Source organism: Taeniopygia guttata, chromosome 10, assembly GCF_048771995.1.
Source record: "Taeniopygia guttata chromosome 10, bTaeGut7.mat, whole genome shotgun sequence".
NCBI classification, from domain to species: domain Eukaryota; kingdom Metazoa; phylum Chordata; class Aves; order Passeriformes; family Estrildidae; genus Taeniopygia; species Taeniopygia guttata.
Genome location: NC_133035.1, coordinates 9,011,396 through 9,036,558, shown reverse-complemented (window position 1 = coordinate 9,036,558; position 25,163 = coordinate 9,011,396). Strand labels below are relative to the sequence as shown.

General features: G+C 44.3%; 1 protein-coding gene across 4 annotated transcripts; it reads left to right on the top strand.

Moving 5' to 3' along the window:
- The first annotated feature begins 66 nt into the window (after positions 1-66).
- On the top strand, positions 67-14,157 carry MAPK6 (mitogen-activated protein kinase 6). Of its 4 annotated transcripts, none has more exons than XM_030281876.4 (6): positions 67-205; positions 5,212-6,419; positions 7,039-7,183; positions 10,205-10,369; positions 10,992-11,193; positions 11,784-14,157. In XM_030281876.4, the coding sequence occupies exons 2-6, from the start codon at positions 5,865-5,867 to the stop codon at positions 12,880-12,882; spliced, it is 2,166 nt and encodes a 721-aa protein (XP_030137736.1). In that variant the 5' UTR covers positions 67-205; positions 5,212-5,864; the 3' UTR covers positions 12,883-14,157. The 4 variants fall into 4 exon arrangements, with proteins under 4 accessions (XP_030137736.1, XP_030137734.1, XP_030137737.1 ...); XM_030281874.4 differs by lacking the exon at positions 67-205 and adding an exon at positions 336-478; XM_030281877.4 differs by lacking the exon at positions 67-205 and adding an exon at positions 697-794.
- The last annotated feature ends 11,006 nt before the right edge of the window (positions 14,158-25,163 follow it).

The following is a 25,163-nucleotide window of genomic DNA, read 5'->3' as shown; positions in this document are numbered from 1 at the left end:
AAGCCCCGGGACAGCGCTGGTTCGGCGGGGCCCCGCTGGGCCTCCCGGTCCCGCTGCTCCGGCTGCCGCAGGGGCCACCGGGGCAGAGCCGCGGCCGCGCTCCCTCCGGCGCACGCCGCTCCACCCGCCGCCTCTCCGTGCTGCGGGTGGCTCAGCCGTGCTTCCAGACTGCGGATCCCCTCGGGCCGGCAGCCGAGGCGGTGAGGTGAGCGAGCGGATGTCGCCCGCAGCCCGGCACCGACCCCGGCCGCTGCGCCGCTCCCGTCCCGCCCCCGTCCCCGAGGGCCGCCCGGGGCCGCCCCTGGCGGGCGGAGCCGCCGCCGCGCCGCCCCTCCCTGCCCTCCGCGCCGGGTTACATGGCGGCGGCTGCGGCAGCGGCAACTGCGGCGAGGCGGGCGGGCGCCGGGCGAGGGCCGGTGGCGGGGCCGCGGGGCTCGGCCGTGTGAGCAGCGCACCCCCGATGAGCCTGGGAAGGCCCGTGAGTGTGAGGGGCGGGGGGCGCGGGGGTCTCGGCCGCCGCACGCGGGCCCGGCCCCGCCGCACAAAGGCGCTTTGTTCCCTCCGTCCCGCCCGGCGGTGGCGGCGGCAGCGCCCCCGGCCCGTTCGGTTCCGCCCCGCTCCCTCCGCCCGGGCCCGACCCGGCCCCTCCGCACTGCGGCGGCCGCGGGGCCGAGCGGGGCGAGCAGCGGCGCGGGCCGGGCGGGCGGGGGCGGGGGGCGCTGCCGGCGGCTGCGGCGCCGGGCCCGGGGCGGCCGTGCCGGGGGCGGCGGGCGCGGCCTGAAGGGCGTTTGAAGGTAGGGCCGCTCGGCGGAGCCGGGGCCGGGCTGGCCCCCAGCACGGCGGGCCCGGGTCCCTCGGCCCGGCGGGCGGGCGAGGCTGCTCGGCCCGGGGGCGGCGGGAGGAAGGATGTGCTTTGCCGGGGGTCCGGCCTCCGCCGCCTGCGGAAGTTTTGCTGCTGCATTCAGCGCGGTTCTGCGAGCCGAGCCAGACAGGGCGCAGGTACCGCTCGCTCCTGCTCCCGGGCGCCCGCAGGCTCCGGGAACCCTTTGTGGGAAAAGTGACTTAATGCTCCTAATAAGTACCATGAAACACCCGACGGAAATGGGTTGAAGAGAGGCTGCCCGAGTTTTGGGATTTGGGGAACAGGTACCCTTGCCTAGGCAGGCAGGATGCTCTCGCTTGGCGTCTGTAGGATGTCTTTTTTTTTCTGGCTAATTCAGTGCCGTTTGGGTTCAGCCTGACAACGGCTCTTAATTATATTGTGGGAAAAGAAACGGCGATCGGCGTGTTGTCGTATGGCCAGTGCTGTTGCCATCAAGCTTTTTATATAGATGTGTGTGTACATATAAAAATAACGCTGTCACAGCATTATGTGTTAATAGACCAGTTACAAATTCCGGAAAGTGATGGCTTAAAATAGAGGTGCATTTTGGTTTGGCAATTGCGTTTAGGAAATGTGTGCTCTAAAGCTAAAATGGGAACTTTCATTTCAGACATTTGCTCAAGCTCAGGCCTTACTTGTGTAGTTGTTATCTCAAATTCACTCTTGACTGGTTACCTGTTCAGTGGAACAGCAGATGATAGCAGGTCTGCAGAGGTGCAGACGGCGGTGGTTAGCTGATGGTGGGCTTCTTCTGGGGACTTTTCATCATTATCTAAAAGGAGAGCCAAACCATTTTTAAACACAATGCAAAAAAGTACACTGGATTCTTGTGTGTTTTTACAGATCCTTCAGAAGATTTATAAACTAATAGTAACATTTGCTTACTGCCAGCACTGAGTTCCCTAAACAGTGTGGGGAGCAAGTAGGAGGCTTTAGAAAGCAGCAGTTTCGTGAGTTGGACGATGACTCACTCTGCCTACTGACTGCAACGTGGCTGATCTAAAAAAAAGTTCTTCTGTGCCCCGTATTTTTTAGTCAAAGAGATAGTACTTAGCAGATTGTATAATATGTCATTAGTCATTCTTGGTCTTTCTCCTGTGAGTAATAATTTGATCATTATATGGTCAGCGTAATCAAATTAACTGGTATCTTTTAGTCTTATTTGTATTTCTGACAAAGTAAACATCTCATACCTGACTATTTTGGTGTACATCCTGTTTCCTGAAAACTGTGATAAATCCACGTGCAGGAGTTGAGCATGATTTGAAGGAGCTGCTTGTGCAATGCCTGAAGCCAGCCAAATGTGATGATCATCGCTAGGGATGATTTCAAAGCCTTCTGTGGGTCACTTCTGTTACCCTCTCCCAAGAACTGACCCATTTTAAAACCATAGTTATAAACCACTTAAGGAACCGATATCTTTGTGGTTCGCTCTTTAAACTTTGTGTGAGGAAGGAGTAAAAGTACCACTTATAAAACGCCTGGACATCGTGGCAAGGTGACAGCCCAGGTGAAAATGTCAGTGCCTGCGTCAGGAGCCTGTTCAGCACAAACTGGGATGATAAACCCCCCTTTTTTATACAGTAGTCCATTATACGTTTCAAGTGGCTAGAACATGGGATTCAGTAATTTATTCACCGATAGGAAGCTTGGAGTATGATCAGGTCAAATGAAGGCTGCACCAGGTTGGTTGCTTATGTTGTCAGCATTTGTTTTCTTGGCTAAATCAGTCTGATTGTGGAGATCATTGCGTGCTCTCTGAAAACATTGTAATTAGTGGACACCTGGTGGAAGGATAAGTATAAACTGATGATTAAAGATGCATAGAGATACAGAATGAAAATTTTAGGGCTCCTACTTCAGGATTGGGCCGTAGTTCCCTTTCTCCCTGAAGCAGACCTTTCATTGGTGCATTCACTCATGGCAGTAGGGGGTAAGATCTCAGTTATGCTAAGAGATGATAAGTCTTAATCTTTGCTGCTGATGGGCATGGTTTTGAATCTGTTCCTGGACTGTTTAATGGAACTAGCTAAAAGAGAGTTTCCAGATGTGTCACACAGCTGGTGCAAACAGTTTCAGTATTGCTGCATGTTGAAAACATCAGCAGTGTAAAACAATGGGCCTAATTATGAGGCAGAATACAACTGGTTGTAGATGGTCCCAAAGATGTAAAATACAGCTTAATGCAGGGTAATTGAACAGAGGCCTTGGACTTAAAGGTAATGTGAAATTTGAAGTATTGGTACAAATTTTAATTTCGGTAACAGCTGGGGGTGGTGTTGGACTGAAAGGTGAATGGGGTGATGTGAACTGTTGTACAGACAGCAGCTCCAAATGAGTGAACCTGAAAGTAGTACATGTGAGTGAGAAAATACTTTCAAGTTTAAAAATGTTAAAAATCAAGAGGCTAGACATCTGGCAAAAAGAACAGTCTTGGATAGTCACTGATGCTGTCCGCTTTAAGATAAATTTTTGTTTTGTTCTTTAAATAATCATAGGTATTTTAAAAGGGGTCCTCTCTTTAATGTCTTAATATTGCTAAAAATTCAAGATAGTTTGGGGAAAAGTAGTACTGTTACCTTATTGTGTTTGTACTGAGACCATAATAACTCTTGTAAAACACTGTTTAAAGCTAGGACTGTTGCCAATGCACAAAGAAAGGAATCTTAAGGCAATCTTAAGTTCCATGTTCTAGGTAGAGAAAGCTCTGAAGATCACCCTTGTGGCAGGGTATACCACATCAGTAGAGGGCAGCTCAGTGCGTTTCAGTTCAGAAACACTACATTTGGTGATATCTATTTAAAAAGAAAAACTGAGCAGAGGATAGCATGTGTTTCCTTCTTCCCTGTGTTTGTCCACATACCTGGGGGCAGCTGGTGTGTGGCAGGAGGGAGCGAGGCTGAGCACTGGGGCTGTGTCTTGATGACAGTCAGGCTCGAGCCAAAGGAAGGGTAATATTTAAATGTGTTGAAACAGTTTTGTTTCTCATTGCCAGTGTGCCTGTCTTTCTTTTTTTTTTTTTTTCTTTTTCTCTATACAATTCTGATTTCTTTAGTGAATTGAGGCCATTATTTAAAATATGTTAATAACTTGTCAGCTGCTCTTGCTGCTCTGTTAGGAGTGAGGAGACTTGTTTTGCTTGCTCACAGTTGTCCCACTGAAAGGCTAGCACTGTTTTAAAGGAAAACATTCATATAATTAATTCTAAAGTGTTGGGATAGTGTGATGACCTTTACATTTATGGAAGAGCTGAAATGTGTTAATCTAAGATTGAACAGGAGCACTTGGTGGTTTGATGTGACCTATACATATTGGGGAAGAACATTCAAGTGACTTGTAGTGGAATTGCCCAAAGTTTACCACACTGTGTAGCGTACACCTCTGACTCTTCCCTTTGTGGCATTTTTGAGCTTTTAAGAGAAGTGAGGATGTTGTACAAAAATGCACCATGTGGTCTTTACGACTGCATTCTGCTGGTGCTGACGGGAACTTATTGAGAAAATTGCCTGTTTGGTTTTTCATAATAGTAGGTGAATTCATTACACTATTAAAAAATAAATTTTGTCTGAAAGAGTCCATATGTTAGGGGACATAGTTGTAGAACATATCAGTTACTCTGTAAAATGTACTTGCTGCTAGTTTTTCTTTGTAATCTAGGTTGGATAAGTATAGCAGTAATTGATAAAGCCATAATATTTGTCTGATATGTAGGAATTACCCCTATGATTCCTGTACAAATGAGTCTGTAGAGGCAGAGTTATTATTTGAGATGTTGGTAAACTTTATCTAAGATCACAAGGACTAAAGCTTTATAAGTGACATTGGATGTGTGCTGTATATTCAGTACATACTTGGAGTGTACAAGCCACCCTTTTCATGTAACCAGTACCTAGTTATCTCTTATTATGCTGAAATAGTTAAACCTGATTTTGTGTTCAGATAAAAGTTTTGTAAAAATAATTATTTCAGAATTTGCTGACAGATGCTATGGATACTGGCTTGTCTCGTAACAGCTCTTAACAAAGCAAGTTTGCTTTGTTAGTTTCTATATTAAGACTCTGGAGGATTTATTGATGTATAAATTAAATAGATTGCATCAAAAATATTCGCAACATATGTTTTAGAAATGGTGGTTGGTTATTATTGCTTTCCTTCAGAAGTGTGAAAGGTATATGTAAATTTCTAACTAGTTTAGCTTTTTTGATGATTTATTCTTTTTATAACTGGACAGTAAATAAGTGGTATATTTAGGATAACTCAATGAGTTGGGGGAGGAGGAGGACTTTTCTATGTGTTGGGGTACTGATGTATTTTTCTCTGCTTTTCAGGTTGCCACGGAGTAAAATGGATGGTAGCTTTGATTGTGATTGTGGTGAGCTAGAGCCACCTGATCATTAACAGAAGGCATCTTTTGTAAATCAAGAGCTGCCAGTTTCCCATTTAACTAGACTGTAAACAAAGAAGAGAAAAAGGAGGAAGAAGGAAAAAAAAATAGTGCTTACCAGCACCATAGAATGACGCTGCTCAGGACCAGTCCAACACTGAATGTATCTGCACTGTGAGGAGGAGGATGTTAATAGAAGCCTATTATGTGCATATTTATTCACATTTTTGTTAAATGTTAACCAGATTAGCACAGTAGAGCTGAGTGCATAGTATGTCATTTCATTCCGTTTGAGTTTCTTGTGAGTATTTTCTTTAATGTCTGCAGAAATGCTGCACCTTTCTTGAACTATGAATGCTGCAATCTTTCTATCTTATGCTCAGTTTGAGTTCTAGAGCTTACAGGCTCTAAATTCAAGGGGACACAGCAGGCCTGGCTGGCTCATAATGAAATGAGAGTGTCAAGAAACCATCTTGCAGTCAAAGCCAAGTGTTTCTTCTCCCTTTCTCTAAGACCTTTCCTTCAGATACCAGTGGAAGTGTCTCCGTGTGTTTACAGAAGCTTAGTAGTTTGAGGAAAAACGTAAAGAATTTTAAAATGGCAGAAAAATTTGAAAGTCTCATGAACATTCATGGTTTTGATCTGGGCTCTCGGTATATGGACTTAAAACCACTGGGCTGTGGTGGAAACGGCTTAGTTTTTTCTGCTGTCGATAATGACTGTGACAAAAGAGTAGCTGTCAAGAAAATTGTCCTGACAGATCCCCAGAGTGTTAAACATGCTCTACGTGAGATCAAAATTATTAGAAGACTTGACCACGATAACATTGTCAAAGTATTTGAAATTCTTGGTCCCAGTGGAAGCCGGTTAACAGATGACGTGGGCTCCCTGACAGAATTGAACTGTGTTTACATTGTCCAGGAATACATGGAGACAGATCTGGCTAATTTGCTAGAGCAAGGCCCTTTACTGGAAGATCATGCCAGACTTTTCATGTACCAGCTGCTACGTGGGCTCAAGTATATTCACTCTGCAAATGTTCTGCATAGAGATCTCAAACCAGCTAATCTTTTCATTAATACTGAAGACTTGGTGCTGAAGATTGGTGACTTCGGTCTTGCACGAATCATGGATCCTCATTATTCCCACAAGGTATGCAGAGAGTGGGAATATCTTAAGTGATGCATTGACAACTGTGCTTTCTTAAAATAGTATCTTACCCCCTTTTGCACAGGTAGATAGGTTGTGGAAGGCCTCCTTAGCATGATTTGTCTCAGATAGGATTACTGGAAGCATAAAATATATTTTTTTTTTTACTAAATGGTTTCAGAAAAGCAGAGGTTTTAACAGTGAAGACAGAACCTGAGATTAAGAGCAGCATTTAGTTGTATTTAATTATTGAAGCCTTAAATAAGATTATAAGTAGTACAAGTGTGGCTACTTTGGGGGCTTGGTTTAGAGATAGTGTCCTCCTGGTCTAGATGTTTCACAAGAGAGTTCAGTATCATCTCTGTATTTTTTTGGCATCTGGGAATGAAAAAGTTTTGCTGCAGTACCTCATTTGACTAATAAATAGTGTCATATTTGTATAGGGTTGCTGTTCACTCACAAAGATATTTGTAAAGGTAGAAAGAAGGTTTAGTAGCATGCACACAGTATAATCCCTGGGACTTTGAGACTAAAAAAAAATCTTGTTAGTAGTGCATTAAAAAATAAATTAAAAACGCTAAGTCTTAAAAATCTAATAGAATTTTTAAATTAATTTCATTAGGGCCATCTTTCTGAAGGATTGGTTACTAAATGGTACAGATCGCCCCGGCTTTTGCTTTCTCCTAACAACTACACTAAAGCCATTGACATGTGGGCTGCAGGTTGCATCTTTGCTGAAATGCTGACTGGGAAAACACTCTTTGCAGGTGGGTAAAATAAAATCAGTGGTATGTTCATAAAAGGAGTGGTACTGTTTAATTATCTTCCTCAGGAAAGATTAGTTCCTGTGGCTAGCATTAGTAGTCACTGACTGTCAGGATATGCTATATTATTATGCTGTTATATAATAAATTGGTATATCTATAAAGCAGGAGGTATTTCAATTTCATTACTTGTATTGGTGTGTATTTAGCTAAATAACATAATTTATTGTAGAAGTCATACACTAAATATATCTATAATTGTGTTAAGCTAATTTTATTCGTTGCTTAAGAAGAGTTCTGATGCATGTGTGAATTGGTGTATACAGGAGTACTTGAGGATTATGAATACCCTGAGTATCATATGCTTTTTTTTTTTTTTTATGTAGTCAACCTAATGACTTCTTGCCTCTCTATATTTTAAATTATGACGTCCCAGGGGCATAGATTTAAAGGTGTAAAATTTAGTGCAATACAGCAAGGAAATGTGCAACCTTCAACTGTTTCAGGTGAGATAGGAAGCAATGCTCTGGTCTCATTGGGTGATCGATATTAGAGCTTTGGTTAGCATCAGGAGCAAATTTTTGAAGCCTATCTCTTGATGCCCATCCTGTACCATGTTGCTGACCTAGCTCGGAGCACAAACTAGAGCATTTTAGGTAAAGTGAAACTGTTATTTGCACTACAGGAGATCACCACCTGCTGACAAGCACTCAGTCCATGGGAACAGATGAGCAAACTGCTGAAATACCTCTGAAATGCTTATTTTTGTGCACCCTGGGGCCTCAGCAGCAGCTGTCTCATTCAGGCTCACTCTTGGATTTGCTCCTGTTGGCCTGAATTATAGGAGCAATACAGATAAAACCTCTGAGAGCTAAGCTTGCACTTCAAAATTCACATTTCTTTAGACAAAAGGACTGTGGACTGAAAGCACACCTCTCAGTCATTCTTAGCTTTGCATGAAAAGGCAATGGAATTGAGAGTTTCTTCCCATTAAATAGTTAATGGAGAACTGTCAATTGAAAGCATTATTTTGTAAAAATCAGTATAAATTTATACGTATAAATGTATACGTGCAGAGGCTTCTCTTAACATGCAGTGAGTGTTTCACTCTTTGAGTTACTGACTACTGGAGTAATGTCCCCAGAGTATTAAATGCTTTGCTGATACAAGATTTATTATGTTCCCAGTGGGAGAAAGTCTGCAGATTTCATCATTCAGCATATATCGATCACAACTGCCAACATTTTGGTTTATTTTTCCTTTGAGTATCACTGGTATTTGTCACAGTTTTTTATTGGCCCAATTGCTATGCAGAGTTAGAATTCGGTTTAAAAACTTTCTTAGTCACCAAAATTGTTAATTTGTAGGCTTGTTTATATGCCTTAGTTGCATTAAATAGATACTTAGAAAAATATTTTAGATATAGATGTGCTCCTGTGAAAATGTAGCACTGCTGCAGTTTTCTCATCTAAAGAAAAACGGATTTCTTGACGTCATGCATTTGGAAAGGGAAGATGGTTGGAGATAGGATAATTATTCTGCCCTGAGACTCTGAATAAAGTTCTTCTGCAGAGTTGTTTTGAGGGATTGATTTTGTTAATTGCAACATCCTGTCTGCTTCTGAACCATCCCTTAGGAATCCTGCTGTTCAGAAAGCTGATGAGAATGGGAAGGAAGAACACAGATTAATATTGCAGAATACCTGGAACAAGTGAGAGAAAGGAAGTTGAGGCAGAGGAATTCAGTAGCTTTTCCAAACAACTTCTCTGCTTATTTGTTCTAAATTAATATTTTGCAATGGATATTTCGCCGACAGTGGACAGAAAGCTAATTAATTTTTAGGATGGTACTGATTACACAGTAGAATCTGTTTTCCAGCAAATTACAAACATTATAACATCTGATAGATCATATTAAGTAATTTGTTGTAGTCTGAAGCAGAACAAAACTGCTCTTTCAGTCCAGTAAAGACGTTAACACAAAGCAGTACTGATCCATTTGGGGAACTCGGTCAGATTTTCTGCAGTGACTTTGTCTCAGCTTTTCAAGTCACCTGGCAGATGTGTGATAGGATGTTCAGTGCAGACTGCTGTTCTGTGCAGGCACTGAAGTGAACTGAAAGTGTGGAAGTTTGGAGATGGTAGAGTCTCTTACTGGCCCCATTTACTTTTATTTTTATTTTCACATACATCAGTATTGCTTGTGATTGCCCAGAGCTGCTTGGTGAAGGAAGGAAACACTGGCATGCAAATAATCCTATATAATTTCATTTGCTAGTTGAATCTCTAGGATCCCACATCCTCCTTGGAGCTGAGCAACAAGCTGTAGTTGGCGACTTATATTTCTGGGTACTCCAGTACTGAATACAGATGCTGTTCGTTATTCAAAATTGATCTGCTGTATAGGCCCTTATTGTTCTTACCCAGGGAAACTTCAGGTAGTGCTGAAAGAGTACTGTAATTTCAATTATAATAGAGTACTTCTTTCAAAAAGAGCATCACTCTGTGTAACCAGGTAATTTTTGTCTTGCACTTAACAGTTAATGGAAGATTTTGGAGTAGAATATTAATACAAATGGTTGTGGCCTGCACAGTGTCTTTCTGAGCTAAACTACTCCTGTTTTTATTAGTAAGGGACATACAATTCAAAGTGAGGTCAAATGCTGTATTAATTAGGTGGATCAGTTGAAAGGGGAGGATAGCAGTATATAGTGTGTGATAAAAATGGTATTGCTGTAGAGTACCTCATCCATGGTGAAAACACCCTTACAAAAGCTTAAGGTTAGGTCTCTTTATCTGTGAGTAGCGGGTCTGTAATTCTTCATATGCCACAGCATTTCATGAGAGCTCTTCAGATTTATTATCATTTAAATTCAGAACTTCAGCTTTTCCTCTGTGGCAGGAGATTATAATCTTTTACTGGAAATAGCTGCTCAGAGCACAAGATTTTAACATGCCTTTCATATACAGGGATCAGAAATGTTTAAAGTTGAAACAGCAGCTTGTCTTTTCTTTTGGTGCTCAGGTGCACATGAACTTGAACAGATGCAGTTGATTCTAGAATCAATTCCTGTCGTACATGAGGAGGACCGTCAGGAGCTTCTCAATGTAATTCCAGTTTACATTAGAAATGATATGACTGAGCCACACAAACCTTTAACTCAGTTGCTTCCAGGCATCAGTCCTGAAGGTAAGTAGTGAAAAAATCTTGATTCAACGTTTTGATGTTTCAAAAGCATCAAATAGCATGCAGCTTTGAGGTGCGGGTGTGTGATTGTTAAAAGCAAGTTTCAGTTAGAAGAATCTGTGTTCTCTGAAGGAGGATTGTCTTCTGCCCTAATAAAAGAAATTTACTTCCATGATGGCTGCTTTGTTATCTTTAGAGTAGAATTGTGAATCTCTGCTGGACCTATTTGCACTGGAATTGCTCTGTTTTGAGACACTGGCCTTTTAAATACAAGGGAATGTTGGAATGGAGTCAGTATAGCAGGACTGTCTTTCAAATGTTTTTAGAAGAGAGTCCCCCAGCCAAAGTAACAGCAGTTCCATTGGTGGATACTGATTCAGTTTAAAGCTTTCTGTCTCTTGCTATTTTTTCATGCTTTAAGTTAAATTATGGTTGATCTTAGATTTGACTTCTCTCTCTTTCTGATGGCTACAGGATGCATATTTGGCAGTGCATTGTTAGTAGCTGGTACTTCACAGGCAGCCACCTTGAAACAACTAGAGACCTCTAGTGCAAAGCACTGCACCTTAATGTTAAGTTCTAAATGTCAGAAATTTCCCATTTAATGGTACCTTATATTCTACAGCACTGGACTTTCTGGAGCAAATTTTGACATTTAGTCCCATGGATCGATTGACAGCAGAAGAAGCTTTGTCCCATCCTTATATGAGCATTTATTCCTTTCCAACGGATGAGCCTATTTCAAGTCATCCTTTTCACATTGAAGATGAGGTTGATGATATTCTGCTAATGGATGAAAGTCACAGCCATATTTATAATTGGGAAAGGTAAATTTATCACTTACTGTGGTAACATAATTGGATGGCTTTGTGCTTGAAGTGACATTGCTTCATGGGCATTATTTCCTTTTCTCTGTTTCTTCCTCTTGAGTTGACCTGAGAATAAAATTTTCCATTATAGAGTATCATTGGATTTATAATCTGTTAGATGCAACTTGGATATGCTGATGGATTCCTGAGTTGCACTCAGGACTCTAGAATCTAAAGTTAATATTTACTTTTTTTTTTTCCCCAAAATACTTCTCTAAAAATAAACTTAGTTGAAGGAGAGTTTTAATTATGATTGACTTATCTAATGCTTAATGCATATTGTAGTAAAGAGATTTCATAGTAGTCATCTTAAGTCAATTAAACACGCTTTAGAAAAAGTTCTGTAAATGGAGTGAGCTGTTGTACATAATTCTGTTTCTTTATGCTACATTAAATTAACAGCCTGGAAGAGGTACTCAGCTGGATTAAGGAAGAATTTTGTGTTAAATTGTCATTATTTTGTAAGGGAATTTCTAAACTTGACTGTCTCTGTTTTGGGAGCCAGAAGACTGTTTTTAGCTGCTAACACTTATGAAATTGCTTTACAGATACCATGAAAGTCAGTTTTCAGACCATGACTGGCCTATTCATAATAACTATGAAGCTGATGAAGTTCAGCGTGATCCAAGGGCTCTTTCTGACGTAACTGATGAAGAAGAAGTGCAGGTAGATCCTCGCAAATATTTGGATGGAGATCGTGAAAAGTACCTGGAGGATCCTGCCTTTGACACCCACTTCTCTACTGAGCCTTGCTGGCAGTATTCAGATCACCACGAAAACAAGTATTGTGATCTGGAGTGTAGTCACACTTGTAATTACAAAATGAGATCCTCTTCATACCTAGATAATTTAGTGTGGCGAGACAGTGAAGTTAACCATTACTATGAGCCCAAGCTTATTATAGATCTTTCAAACTGGAAGGAACAAAGCAAAGAAAAGTCTGACAAGAAAGGCAAGTCTAAATGTGAAAAGAATGGGTTGGTGAAAGCTCAGATAGCACTTGAGGAAGCATCACAGCAACTTGTTGAAAAAGAAAGGGAGAAGAATCAGGGGTTTGACTTTGATTCTTTTATAGCAGAAACCATCCAGCTTAGTTTACAACATGAGTCTACTGATGTTGATAAATTAAATGACTTGAATAGTTCAGTGTCTCAGATAGAGTTGAAAGGAATAATATCAAAGTCGGTAAGCAGAGAGAAGCAGGAGAAAGGAATGGCCAACTTGGCACAGTTAGAAGCTCTGTACCAAACTTCTTGGGACAGTCAGTTTGTCAGTGGTGGGGAGGGATGCTTCCTCATAGACCAGTTCTGTTGCGAAGTAAGGAAAGATGAACAAGTTGAAAAAGAAAATACTTACACCAGTTATTTGGACAAATTTTTTAGTAAGAAAGAAGATGCTGAAATGCTAGAACCTGAGCCAGTAGAAGAGGGGAAGCTTGGGGAGAAGGAAAGAGAAGAGAGCTTTCTCAGTAACAGTGGGGAACTCCTCTTCAACAAGCAGCTTGAGGCTATAGGTATTCCTCAGTTTCACAGCCCTGTTGGTTCTCCTCTCAAATCCATCCAGGCCACACTAACGCCTTCTGCTATGAAATCATCTCCCCAGATTCCCCACAAAACCTACAGCAGCATTCTGAAACATCTAAACTAAAACACTCAGCAGACATTTCTTTTATATTCATCAGATGTGTTTGTCTTTTTTTATTACTAGTGTAAGTAATTTTTTTACTTGAATCAGATGGTGTAATTTTGGTATGGATTTCATTAGTTTTCTGTTTACCATTGTTTTTACAATCCAGAATTACTTTCTATACATGAGTTAGTTTTGTTTTTAAACTGGCATGTCGTTTGCACACAAAATTAAAGAATAGAGCAAAATAATGCAAAATGCAGGAGGTAACAAAAAAATGCACTAAACCAAGTTAAAAAAAAAACATTCTCTCAGTAAAACAGTGTCCATGTTTTGCAGAAAAAGAACCTTGCCTTGAAATTTACACAGTGAGACTGTACATAATTGCATGAGAATATCTATTTTTCCCGAAGCATTTTTTTCATTCATGCGTATTTTAGAGTTTTTCATACTGAACACATTTCTTAGACACATGATACCAGCAGCAACTGAAATGAATGCAGAATTTGGTACGCATGTGTTATCTACCTCAAGGTAACAGCAGTATGTGGCAAAACATTAACCACCCATAGTGCTTCTCATTATGCACTTCTATTTAGCCAGCATTATTGTAGTAGCTATTCCTATTGAAAATCATTCAATATTTATAAATGTTCTGGTATGCATTCTTTATAGTGAAGTGTTAATATGCAGCACTTTTATTTATTTTAGCAAATAAGTATATTTCTGTAATTATAGAAAGTCAATTTTTGAGTTACTTTTCAGATAAAAGTTTTTGTTTAGCACTATGGTTTTATTGCCTACATAGCTGGATATATATTAACATCGGCTTATTCTGAGGCTATCCAATACATTTTTATTTTTATTTTTTAGTTTTCATTTCAAGTAAAGCACTCACTGTGTATAGGAATTTGTAATTGGAGGTGCTTGATCTCTACAAAAGAAATTAGGAATTGCTTTATTATCAAATGCTCCTAGAAGTCTTAATTGTGTTCATTTTTTAAAAATTTTGTAATGTTAGTTGTGTGCATGGAAATAATTAAGGTACAACATTACTGTAGGTTAAAGTTCTATATGGTGAGACATTTTGTTTTTACTGTATGTTTTTACTGAATGATTCCTGTCCCACTCCCAGCCCCCCTCAAAAGCAAGCATGAATAAAATTAGGTTAAATATAGCATGTAGCATCTCAGTCTTTTAAAATTTTGTTTTACCTTCTGATTTTTTGAAATACTGTATGTATCATTGGCTCCCCAGTTTAAAACTAAAAACAAATAAAAACATGGCCAGCAAAAATGGCTGTTTGTGATGCTTTGTACACACCCTGCCAGATGTGCTGCAGCTGGGGCAGTTGTGAGGGTCACACAGGGTGCTCATGGAAGCATGAGAAGCTCTCCCTGGACGTGCTCTGGGGATGCAGCATCCTGCAAGGAGACTCCCAAGAGTTTCCTTCTGTCCTGCAGCCTGGAGCGAGGAAAAGCCCATCTAGTGGTGTGGCTGTGAAAGCACAAATATACAGCGGTGTCTGTAACCTTTTCTGTTCAAAAAACCAATTTACTTTGGGAGTATAAGTGACCCAAGTTACTGTTTTATCAGTTTTAGCCAGATGAGTGTTAAAGGAAAAGCTGTGGGGTGTGTGTGCCAGCCCCTTGGCGTTGCTGCAGTGAAGGTGGAGCACTCCCACGGGAGGCTTTGGGAGCATGACCAGGTGACTGCTGTGGGATGTTACAAAATGTGCAGGTCGGGTCTCTGTTGCAGCCAGCCCTAGAACAGTATGTATTTCTCTTCCTCCCATCACAGCTGTTCCAGAGGGAGCTAATTACTGTACAATAAAGCTGCATCTTCTGGCAAACTCCTACAGCTTTTCCTATGACAGTGTTTTAGTTCCTCCAGATTCTTCCTTCCCTGCTCCTCTGGCAGGTAGCACGGTTGGGACTGGCCTAAAACAAGGATCTCTGCCCCTTGGGTGGCACAGGATGGGCACCTGGGGAGGGGACAGGGAGCGTGTCCTTGGGCACAGTCCCTGGACATCGATGCAGCCACAGCAGTGGGGTGTGGGCTGTAGGGAGGGGGTGGCCAGCTGCCCTCTCTGGGCAAGGGACTGTTCTCAAGGGTTTTTGTTGAGATTGGAGGAAAGCAGTGGGTGGGAAGTGTGGAAGAAAAACATCTTGTACAAATGAAGTATTTTTTTTTTCTTTTTTTATTTTTTTAGAACACATGTGAAACTTAGCAGTACTTAAGAAGCCTGCAAGGGTACAAAGGGAACGTTTTACACTAAAAGGAAGGGGAGAGTTCAGTGTTGAGCCTAAACCCAGCATGGTGCTTCATTACCTTTGTCGTCTACCTGTGCTGAGGAGGCAGCACTGTACAGGCTGTGCTGCCTGCTTTGGTGCAAACCCTGCTCTCACAGCAGGCTCTGTCCGTGGGTCACTGTAGGGTGCAGCTGGGCAGTTGAGATCATTAAGTAGAGGGAATTCCCTTTGTGGAGACAAAAGTGTTTTATAAGGACCAAGCAAAGTGAAATCACTGCTAGAAAGTGATGGTACTGTGGGGGTGGTGCTGGGTTCTCCCTTGGCAAACTGCAGGACTGTGGGATGATCAGCCTGCAGAACGTGCAGGGTGTCACAGGTTGTTCCCATGGGATGGAAGATGGTTCCTGCCTGTACTCATCAGCTGTGCTTATCCCTTCGGGAAAAAATAGGTCAGCTACATGTGTAGCCTTTTGGCTGTGACCTAGCAACAGCATTGTCTTTAAAAACAAAATATGAACCAGATAAAGGGACCACTGTTTTCACGCCAAGGTGCTTACCAAGTACAATGGAACACCCTTATTTAACAAAAAAGCAAATAAGAAATGAGAATATTAACCATCTTTTTAAAGTGCCCTTTCTTCAAGTGACCTTTTGTTAAAAGGCAGCATTTTAAAGTATATTTAACAAGAGCTTCAGCTAGAAGAGGTGATGTTTACAACAGACCAGGACAGAGCCTTTTGCACATCCTGACATCACATGAGATCTAATAATTGCTGAGCAGTTTGTTCTGATTAAGAGTTCTCAGCCATGGTCAGTTAGCTTTCTCAGAGTTGTATTTAATTTTAATTAAATCAGATTTGCTATATATAATCTTAGCTATTTTTATAAGCCTTTGCCCATGCTGCTGATAGTGGTGTGATGACAGTGTGACCAGCACAGCTTAGCTGGTCTCTGCTGTGAGCAGAGCTGCTGCTGGGGCTCTGGGCTGGATGTGGATTCTGTGAACCTGCTGGGCTCTGGGGCAGGTCCTGCTGCTGCTGCCCCTCCCTGCCCTGCTCAGCAAAGGGCTTGCTGCCTGCAGCAAAATCTGTGCCTTGATGTACTTTGTTTTCCTGTCACCTTGCTGATGCCTTTTGTGTGCTGCAGAAGCTCTCAGAGCAATGCTGCTGCATCCTTTTAAGGCCTTGCCAAGTTCCCACTTTGGTCCAGCTGATTGCCTGGAGGCGCTGGTTTATGAACAGGTTTTAATGCCTTTTTTACAGGAGTCCACCAGAGAGTTTTTTTCCCCATATGGAACTAATGTTGTTTTTCTCTGTCCCCTTCCAACCTCTGTGATAGTCAGGGATGTAGGAGTTTTTCCACATGTGGACCTTCATCCCCTACTCTACACATGTATACTGCAAACCCAAGAGAACTGTAGGCAGGACCCCCAGGAATTCAGTGGCACGTTGTGCTGCAATTATTGCTGAATATCAAAAGGAAAATCATCCTTGAACTAAAGCTGCTTCCACAAGTCTTCTTTTCTTTATTTATACTCATGATGTTTTCCTGCTGCTGAGATCTGTGTTTATCAAGTCTTCAGCTGAGTTTTACACGTAATTAAACAGTAACCTGTCTTCATTCTTCCAAAGATGCAGCCCTGAGCAACAGCAGCCCTGAACCAATTTGTTCCTTACTCCTTGAATTATTTCAGTTCTTACAAAATCCTGTAAATTCTTGTTTGCTGTTCTGCCACCGTTTGCGTCAGACTTGAGCTGCACGACCTGGGCAGTCATGCTGGGGGTATTTAGTAACAAGCAAATAATCCAGATCACTGCTGGCACCCAGCACTCAGGCTTCCATTCCGCTGTCTATATTTAAAATGGTTATCTGCTTACTCTGAGTGCTATTGGAGAACTCCTTAAAATACTGTCTGTTGAAAAGTTCAGTGGCTGCTTTTGGCTGGGGAGTAGCGTGGCTGATATGGTGAGTTGTGTGCAGCAGGCCATGTGCAGAGGGAGCTGTGCCCAGCAGCCCCTGGGGACGTGGGCATGGCCAGGTATGGCCACGCTCTGCAAATAGCTGGCAGCAGCCACACGTGTCATCTGCTTTCCTCAGGAATCTGTCTGCTGCATCCTGACTGCTGAGCAGCCCTTCTATAGAGAACTCTGATAATAAAATACCTTTTGTAATCTCTGTGCTGGGCTACTGCAGCCAAAATTACTTTTAACCTTAATGTCACCCAGCCTGGATTGCTGCACGTGGTATGAAACACCAAAGTGTGCGTTTGGCAGCTGGGGCTGGGACACAGAACTTGTGACTTGTCCAGCATCAGAGCCAGCAGGCCCATTGCCCTTCATGTCCCAGCTCTGACTCCCTTGTTCCCAGCACAAAGGGGCTGGGAGATGATTCCTGCAGCTCACACACTGAGTAAGAGCATGGCTGTAGGGAAAGGGAGTAGGGAAGGGATTTTCCATCTGTCCCTGGGAACTCGGGTTAATCTATGCTTACATCCAAGCAGTGTTTCTAGAGCACAGAGTCATTCCTGAATTGGTGGCTGATGGTTTGATGGGTTTCCTTCAGTTTTAACATTGGTAGAAGGCTGATTTATTTTGTCCTAGTTTGGTATCATTGTGCACTACTTGTGTCTTAGCTTACTCTTTTCATTTCTCCAGATTTCTTGTAACTTTTGGTTTAGGCTTATTATATTCTTCTAGTAATCATTCATGGTTGAGTATAGTCCAAGGCAAGTGGGTGATTCCCTGCCTGCTTGGTTAAAGATCACTGGCCACTCTCAGAATAGATGTGAGGCCTAATAAAATACAGCTTTCCTTTATATCTGAATTTTGCCATCTTCCTCAAGCCACACTAATTTCACTGTGGCTGGTGCAAGATAAGTAAAAACCTCATCATTTTTCCATGTCATCATCTCCACAGCATCTTCCCAGAAAAGCAAGTGTAACCAGGGTAGAATTTCTGCTTTACAAGATTGTTGATCTTTTCGTTTGCAGCTCAGGCTTCAGCAATGGATGCTTCAAAGCCAGGCTCAAGCATTGAAAGGACATTTTCTCATTCTCGTTCTTGGTGATGCCATTCTGACTGCATTAGAGTTTAAATCTTCAGTGCTAGAGGCTGTAGAGAAACAATGGTTCTTTTTGATGTCTGTCTTGAATTTTATCATTTAGAAGGATTTAAAGCATAGACCTCAATAACTGAATGACAGATTTACTGTGACTTCTGTGTTTGTTTGGGTATAGATTTAGACAGTACAGCTCTTGAAATAGCTGGGTAACTAGCAGAAACATTCTTAAAGCTTATGATTAAGAAAGGAGATGGGTTTGGGTTTTGTTTTGTATCATATTTGTCTCAGATGTTTTCTGCTATTGTTAGAGTCTTAGCAGATTTGATGTTGACTTCTAGATACTAAATTATCTTTTGGACCCTTAACCATGATATTTCACTGGTTGTCCATGATTCTTTATTCTCTTTTTACTTGCTTTTATACAGAGAGACCCTCAGGTGTTTGAGTCTCTCAGTTTTGCATCATGCCTAGGCCTGTGAAGCAGCAAGGTGCCAGTCTGTTGGAGTGCAGAGTGGACAGGAATGTCCTTTAGGATTGCTGGCACTTGTGTCTGTATTTCTATTGGCCTTGGAACTGCATCACCCAGAGTACAGCATCCACTTCCAGCAAGGCAAGGTGAAAAACCTGTGACTGGCTTAAGGACCTGCACAGGGCAAGCAGATTCACCATCCAGAGCAAATCCAGGAGAAAAGCAAACCCTGGAAGCCCAAGTGGAGCTCTGGCAGGCTGGGCAGCCATGGAGAGGCTCTCGGTTTGCAGGTGGAACATGGCAGAGGCTGGCTGCCCCCTGTGTGCTCAGTTAATCTGTACCTTGCAGCGCTGCTCCTGCCCTGAGAAAACCATAATGCTGTCAGCAGTGGAGCAGGTGTTTTGGTGCTGCAGCCAACACAGAGAAAAACACAGCAGCACAGAGCTGCTTGAGTGATTCACTGGGCCAGTGGGCTGGAAACACAATGCTGTAACACAGTGCTGTGACACCATGCTGTAACACCGTGCTGTGACACCGTGCTGTGACACCGTGCTGTGACACTGTGCTGTGACACTGTGCTGTGACACCCTGCTGAACACCCTGCTGAACACCCTGCTGAACGCAGCTGGGCACCAGCACTGGGTACCAGCACCAGCGGTGCAGAGCAGCCAGGCGTGCCCAGGGCAGAGCCCAGCTCATCCTCCAAAATGCTGGTGCAGCTCGGGGAGGAGGTTTCCGCCCTGCCTGCCAGGAATTGCAGTCTTTGTTGGCATGGGCAGGAGGAAAAATATGATGGGAAACAGGAAGATTAAAATAATCCCAGTGAAAACAGGATGTTGGGAAGCTGGGAACAGAGTGGGGCTGCAGGGCTGGTGGGCTGCAGAAGGCTGCTGGGAGCAGGGAGGCTCTCACACAGGCTCCTTGGGGTAAAACATCAGTTCTCACATGTGGAGGCCCCCACCAAAGCCTTGAGGCAGAGGCAGCACAGCTCTGCTGGCAGCAGACTGGTATTTTGTGTTCCCCAAAACATGACTGATAATGGCTATTTACACCAATGTGTTCACTCACCTTCTCTCAACACCTGCCTGAATTCTTTTTTGTCGGATGAAGGTCATAAGCCATTCCCTACAACACATCAGCCTGGCAGCACATTTATTTACCAGCTAGGACCTGGCAGGCAGCGGGATGGAGCTGTTCCAGAGCCCGGCTGCCAGCAGGGAGCTGGATATCTCCCAGCTGATCACAGCCTGCTCTCCGAGCTGCCATCCCTGGCGTCCTTCCAGCTACGACAAAATAAAAACCAAACAGTGTTTGTCTCTCACTAAAGTGCCTCTTCCTCCCAGGGGCTGACAGCAGCAGTCAGTGCTGTGGATTTACGGCAGGGGTGGCTGAGGGAGCTGGTTCCATCCCCAGAGCCAGTTTGTGACCTGTCAGAGGCTGTGCTGGGGCTGGCGAGGGGCTGCTGGCCAGTGCCCAGCCAGCTCCTCGAGTGCCTTGCACAAAAACACTGAGGTGTTTCTGCTCCTCTGGGAGCAGGGCAGCTGCAGTGCCAGACACTGGCTCCAGCCTGGAGAGCCTGGTGGGCTCATGAGGGGACTCCACATTGCAGGTGCCAGGCTCCAGCATGTGTGGACCACGCTCAGAAGCAAGCATGAACTCAGTGCCCCATCATTTATGAGGTCATTGAGCCATTAGCAAATGCACACTAAAATCTCTGAGGCTAAATCAAACTGGGTTGTTCTTCAGGTGAAATGAAAATTGCTATTTTCCATGAGTCCAAACTGCTATCCATGGCTAAATTGAACCTACTATGTACATTGCAATTGCCAGTGTTTGCCAATGCAGTGCAGATGGATGCGGAACAGCCCTTGGATGAGGACCTTGTCCCCAGTTTTAATCAGCCAGTTAACACAGAGCAGTTTTTCCCTGACATCAGGTCTTTCCACATTTAAGCATCTCAGCTGGCAAGGCATGGCTGTAGGGCTTGGGAGTGAAGGGGTTTGGGTGCTCTGCCCAGCACCACACAGGTCCTGCAGCAGGGGAATTGGGCTTTGCCTGGGGTATCTGCAACTTGCTTTTCTGATGGGTGTTCCAGATGATTTTGGTCCTGAGGATGCCAGTGTTTCCTGTCACCTCAGTTTTTCTTCTTCCATGCTCAAAAAATGAGACAGATTTGTTCTCCAGGCCCATTAAATAGTCACTACATCACCTGGCTTTTATGATAAGTGATAAAAAATAGGAGGAGATGGAGTGCTTAAAGTGAATTGACTGGAGTCAGTGGCCCAACTGCCCCTGGAGCTCAGGCCATTTTCTGGAGTAGTGGGATGCCCAGCTCCTTCAATAATCAGCATCTCTACTATTTTAGATAAAGAGATGTATTTTCAAGATGAACTTCTTCACTGTTGCTGCTTTTGACATCAATTTGGGTTCCTGTGGGCAGTGGCAAAGGAGAGCCAGCTTCAGACTCAAGGAGCTGGATCTGGGGAGCTCCCTGCACGCCAGGAGGGGAGTGTGGGGAGCAACACCCCTGTGGCAGAGCAGAAACATTTCAAATTCCGTTCGTTTTACATATTTGACATGAGAAATCTCTCCAGGCACGACTTCAATCCAATTTACAGCATCTGGCTCAAGTGAAATATGAGAAGAATTTGCTTAAGTGATTTGAGTGGCGGTGAGTGGGGAGCTGGGCCAGCAGGCAGGGAGGGCAGCCTGCACCAGCCCTGGGTGGGGCTGAGCAGCCTGCAGGGCTCAGGAAAGCTCCATCCCTCAGCACAGGCACCCTGCTCTCCACCAGTGAGGCCAGGGCTGCAGGTCAGGAACCTGCCCACTTGGTCCTTTCCCCCTTCTCCTTAAAATACTCAGGAAGCTGCTGTAGAAACCAAGCTGGAGATGCTTCTGCTGTGTCCTGGGGTAATTCCCAGCAGGGAATGTTGCCTCTGGGCACTAGGACACTCCATTTCCATCTCACTGCCACATGGCACCCCAGCCCCATTGCCCACACAGCTGAGCTCACAGAAATTTAGGAATGACATAGCTTTCAAACAGCTTAAGATACTTTCACTTCCTGCAGAGGAAAGCAAGTCTCAAGAGGCTTTGCAGCATGCACAGATGTTAATTGCCTTTCTTCTGTGCCACTAAGAAATTTGTGTGTTGTCTTCTCCACTATGCAGCAGGAAAATGAAAGGAGTGGTTAAACCTCGTCCTGCAAGAGCAGGGTGCTGACTGGGTGGGACAAACTCCCCCGATGCTGGAGTCACCTTTAGGGAGTTGGAAGATTAAGGAAAGGAGGAAAGTCATTTACAGCTTTAGCTCTTACCTTGTCCCTGCAATCTCTGCAGTGTCCTGGGCATTTATAGAAACTAATGAACGGTGTCACCTGAATGTGGAGCACTTACAGAGAGAATTGGAGCAGTGATGGTGATTAAAAGTAGCATCCAGATGAGAAAGCAGTGGGAGAGCCCAGCCCAGTTCGTTTGGGAGAGCAGTGTGTTTGCAGAGGTAGCACATCCCACCTGGACAGGGTACATCCAGCCTGGAGACAGTGCCCTGGCCATGCTGCCTTAGAAAGCAAGTGAGAAGGAGTGATCCCTGACCTTACTTTTGAAAGGGAGGTAGGAAAAAACCAGAAGGTTTGGTCTGGACTGACTGTAGAGGAGGAAGGTCAGTTGTACCTGCTGCTGCTGAAGCCGTGCTGTTCACCACGACAGCATTGATGCTGTGGGGCAATGGAGAGTTCTCACAGATAGCATTGTGGGAGTCCAGGGCTTCCCTCTGGCTGCCCTGGCAGGTCTGGGGCCCTGGTTTGTGGGTCAGGAACCGCCCTGTACAGAGCCCCCAGAGACACTGTCTGTGATCTCTGTCCATGGAGAGGAGTTTTCAATCTTACAGGATGAATTACCAGCTCTGAGTGCTTGATATAAGTAATAATTAAGTGTGGCACAAGTGCAAAAGTAAAATTTTAGGATTCTAGATAAGGGGTCCAAAGGGGACAAGATGGAGGAAATTGGGTGTGCATTGTCCTTTTCCTCCTTCTTCATGCCCTTCATGTTTCACTGCAGTGTTGGCATTTTTCTGTTGGTTTAGGCTGGGGACACACTGTCCAACGTAGGTGACAGATATTGGCACGTTATTGTAAATACAGCACAGGTAGTTTTTGGTATATAATGTTTGTAACATCCCACTGGGGGCAGAGCCCCACATGCTGCCCTGCAGGACAGCAGAACATAGAGATAAACAGAATAAACAGCCTTAAAAACAGCACAGACGAATTATGGCTTCTTCTTTGGCAACAGGGCAGAAAGACAGAGACTTTCTACAATCTCAGAATCATCAATCCCACAGATTGCGACATGGCACCATCCCTGTGAGGGGGGATCTCCCACTTCCCCATTTTTGGAGTTCCTCACACTAGGAAAGCAAGGTGGGAGTAGCATCCACATGCTATGCCAGGACCTGTTTGCCACAGCAGTGCTGTGGTGGCCACGGCAGCACCTCTGCCTGCCCGGGGAGGGGCTGCTGTCCCCAGAGCTGTGCTGTGCTGGCTGTGGGGAGCCTGCACACAGCCCCCGTGTGCACCATGGCCCAGCGTGGTGTGGGGTGCTGCAGCTTAGCCCAGCCTTGTAGGAGCAGATTCTTCTGGCACATGGTGGGAGCAGATGTTTTCAGGGCTGCAGCAGGGCACAGTGAACATCCAAAGGGTGCAGCTGCCCTCGGTGCATTAGACACGGATTTGATGGCCATGGTCACTGCCATTCCTGCCCCATCCCTTGTGGAATAACTCATTCATTAGGAAACATTACTGCATGAATGACAATGTAAGTCATTTTGTAGTGCCAAACAGTCATTTCCAGTTACTGCATTTTTAATTTCTGAGAAAGGCTGGGCAGCCTCTCAGGTGATGTCAGCAGCGTTCCCACCCTGGCACAGCCCGGGCACAGGACACTGACCGGGCACTGCCGAGTCCCGTCTCTCCTGAGCTGGCAGCACATCCACAGCCTTATAAATGAGAGTTTCCAAACACGAAGGCAGCACCGAGAAAAGGAAAATTACCCTTCAGGGAAGAATTCTGCTATTGTCAGGGCAGTGTGGAATGAAAGCAAAAAGGATTTTAACACTGGGTTTTGGCTGCTGGTTGATGCTGTGATTATAACCTGCAGCCTGAATGCACCATGCCTGAACCAACCCCTCCCCCTGCCCAAGCCTTAAGCCAAAGGATTTAAACAAGCTCTTATGTAATATGGTTTTAGTGTTTCCAGTAGAAATAGGTGTTCTAAATATAAATGATTTGCAGATAAAATAGGCTTATATAAAATGCTTTCACGTTTATATAACCCCATGTTGGCATTGCACCCAACACCTCCATCAGCCGTGAGCCCAGCTGGGGACAGTGCGGGGTGCTGGCAGTGCCCAGTTTGGTGCCAGCGTGCTGGGCCATGGCCAGGACTGCACAGCAAACCCTGTCCTGTCCCCAGACCGTGGGCAGTGCCCCTGAGGGACACTTGGGTTGGAATTTCTCATGTGTGGTCCCTCCCCTCTCCCTGCCCGGAGCTCGCTCCCAGCAGCATTGCAGGACATTCCTGGGGTGCTCCCACTGCGCTGGTCCTGGGGCATGGGGACAGCCTGGTGCCAGCAGCAGTGCCATGGCAATGCTGATGGTCCAGCCTGGCAGCTGGGCACTGCAGGCACTGCCCCTCAGGGTCACCTGCTTTGGTCCTTTAGGCAAAGAGAGTTGTTTCGAATGTCGAGAGATGGAATTCTCCTTCACCCTGATATCCATGCAGAGATGTCTCTGTGTGCATGTGTGTGTGTGTGTGTGTGTGTGTGCATATATTTATATAACATACATATATTTGTATGCATCTTTATATAAACATACATATATATGGATGTATCTATATAGGCGTGTATATATTTATATATACACATATGACATAGTGGAAGTCCTGACTGCCTCCAGCACAGGGTTGGCAGCATGGTCTGGGCTGTGGGCTCTTCCCAAGCAGTGGCCACAGTCCTACTGAGCAGCCAGGGGCAGTTCCTGAGCCTCCAAACATCTCCCTCACCATGAGTGAGCACCCAAGGGTGAGCCCTCACTTGCCATGCCTCTTCTCCATGACCACTTCACCCAGCCTGTGGCTGCTCAAAGCTGCTGAGTCTCTTGCCCAGCCCAGCAGTGCCTCAGGAGCCCTGACTGGCCACTGATAAGGGCAGTAATAATTAGCTTGGGAAGGGTGTTTTCCGAGCAGAAAAGAATGGTTGCTATGTTACAACCTTTATGTATGGGAAAGATACTCAGTCAGATCTTACACAACAGCCCCCAGTGCATCACACCAAGCATTTGCTCTTAGGGAAAGGACTGTTTGCTAAGTAATTTTAGCTACCATTGTTTCTACGGAACATGCATAGAATCATACATAAATATATAAAGACATGAATAGATGTGCATGTTTTGTTTATACACACACACACTTATATTTCCATATATATGAGAAACACGAACATGTTTTTCAGACACAGTCTG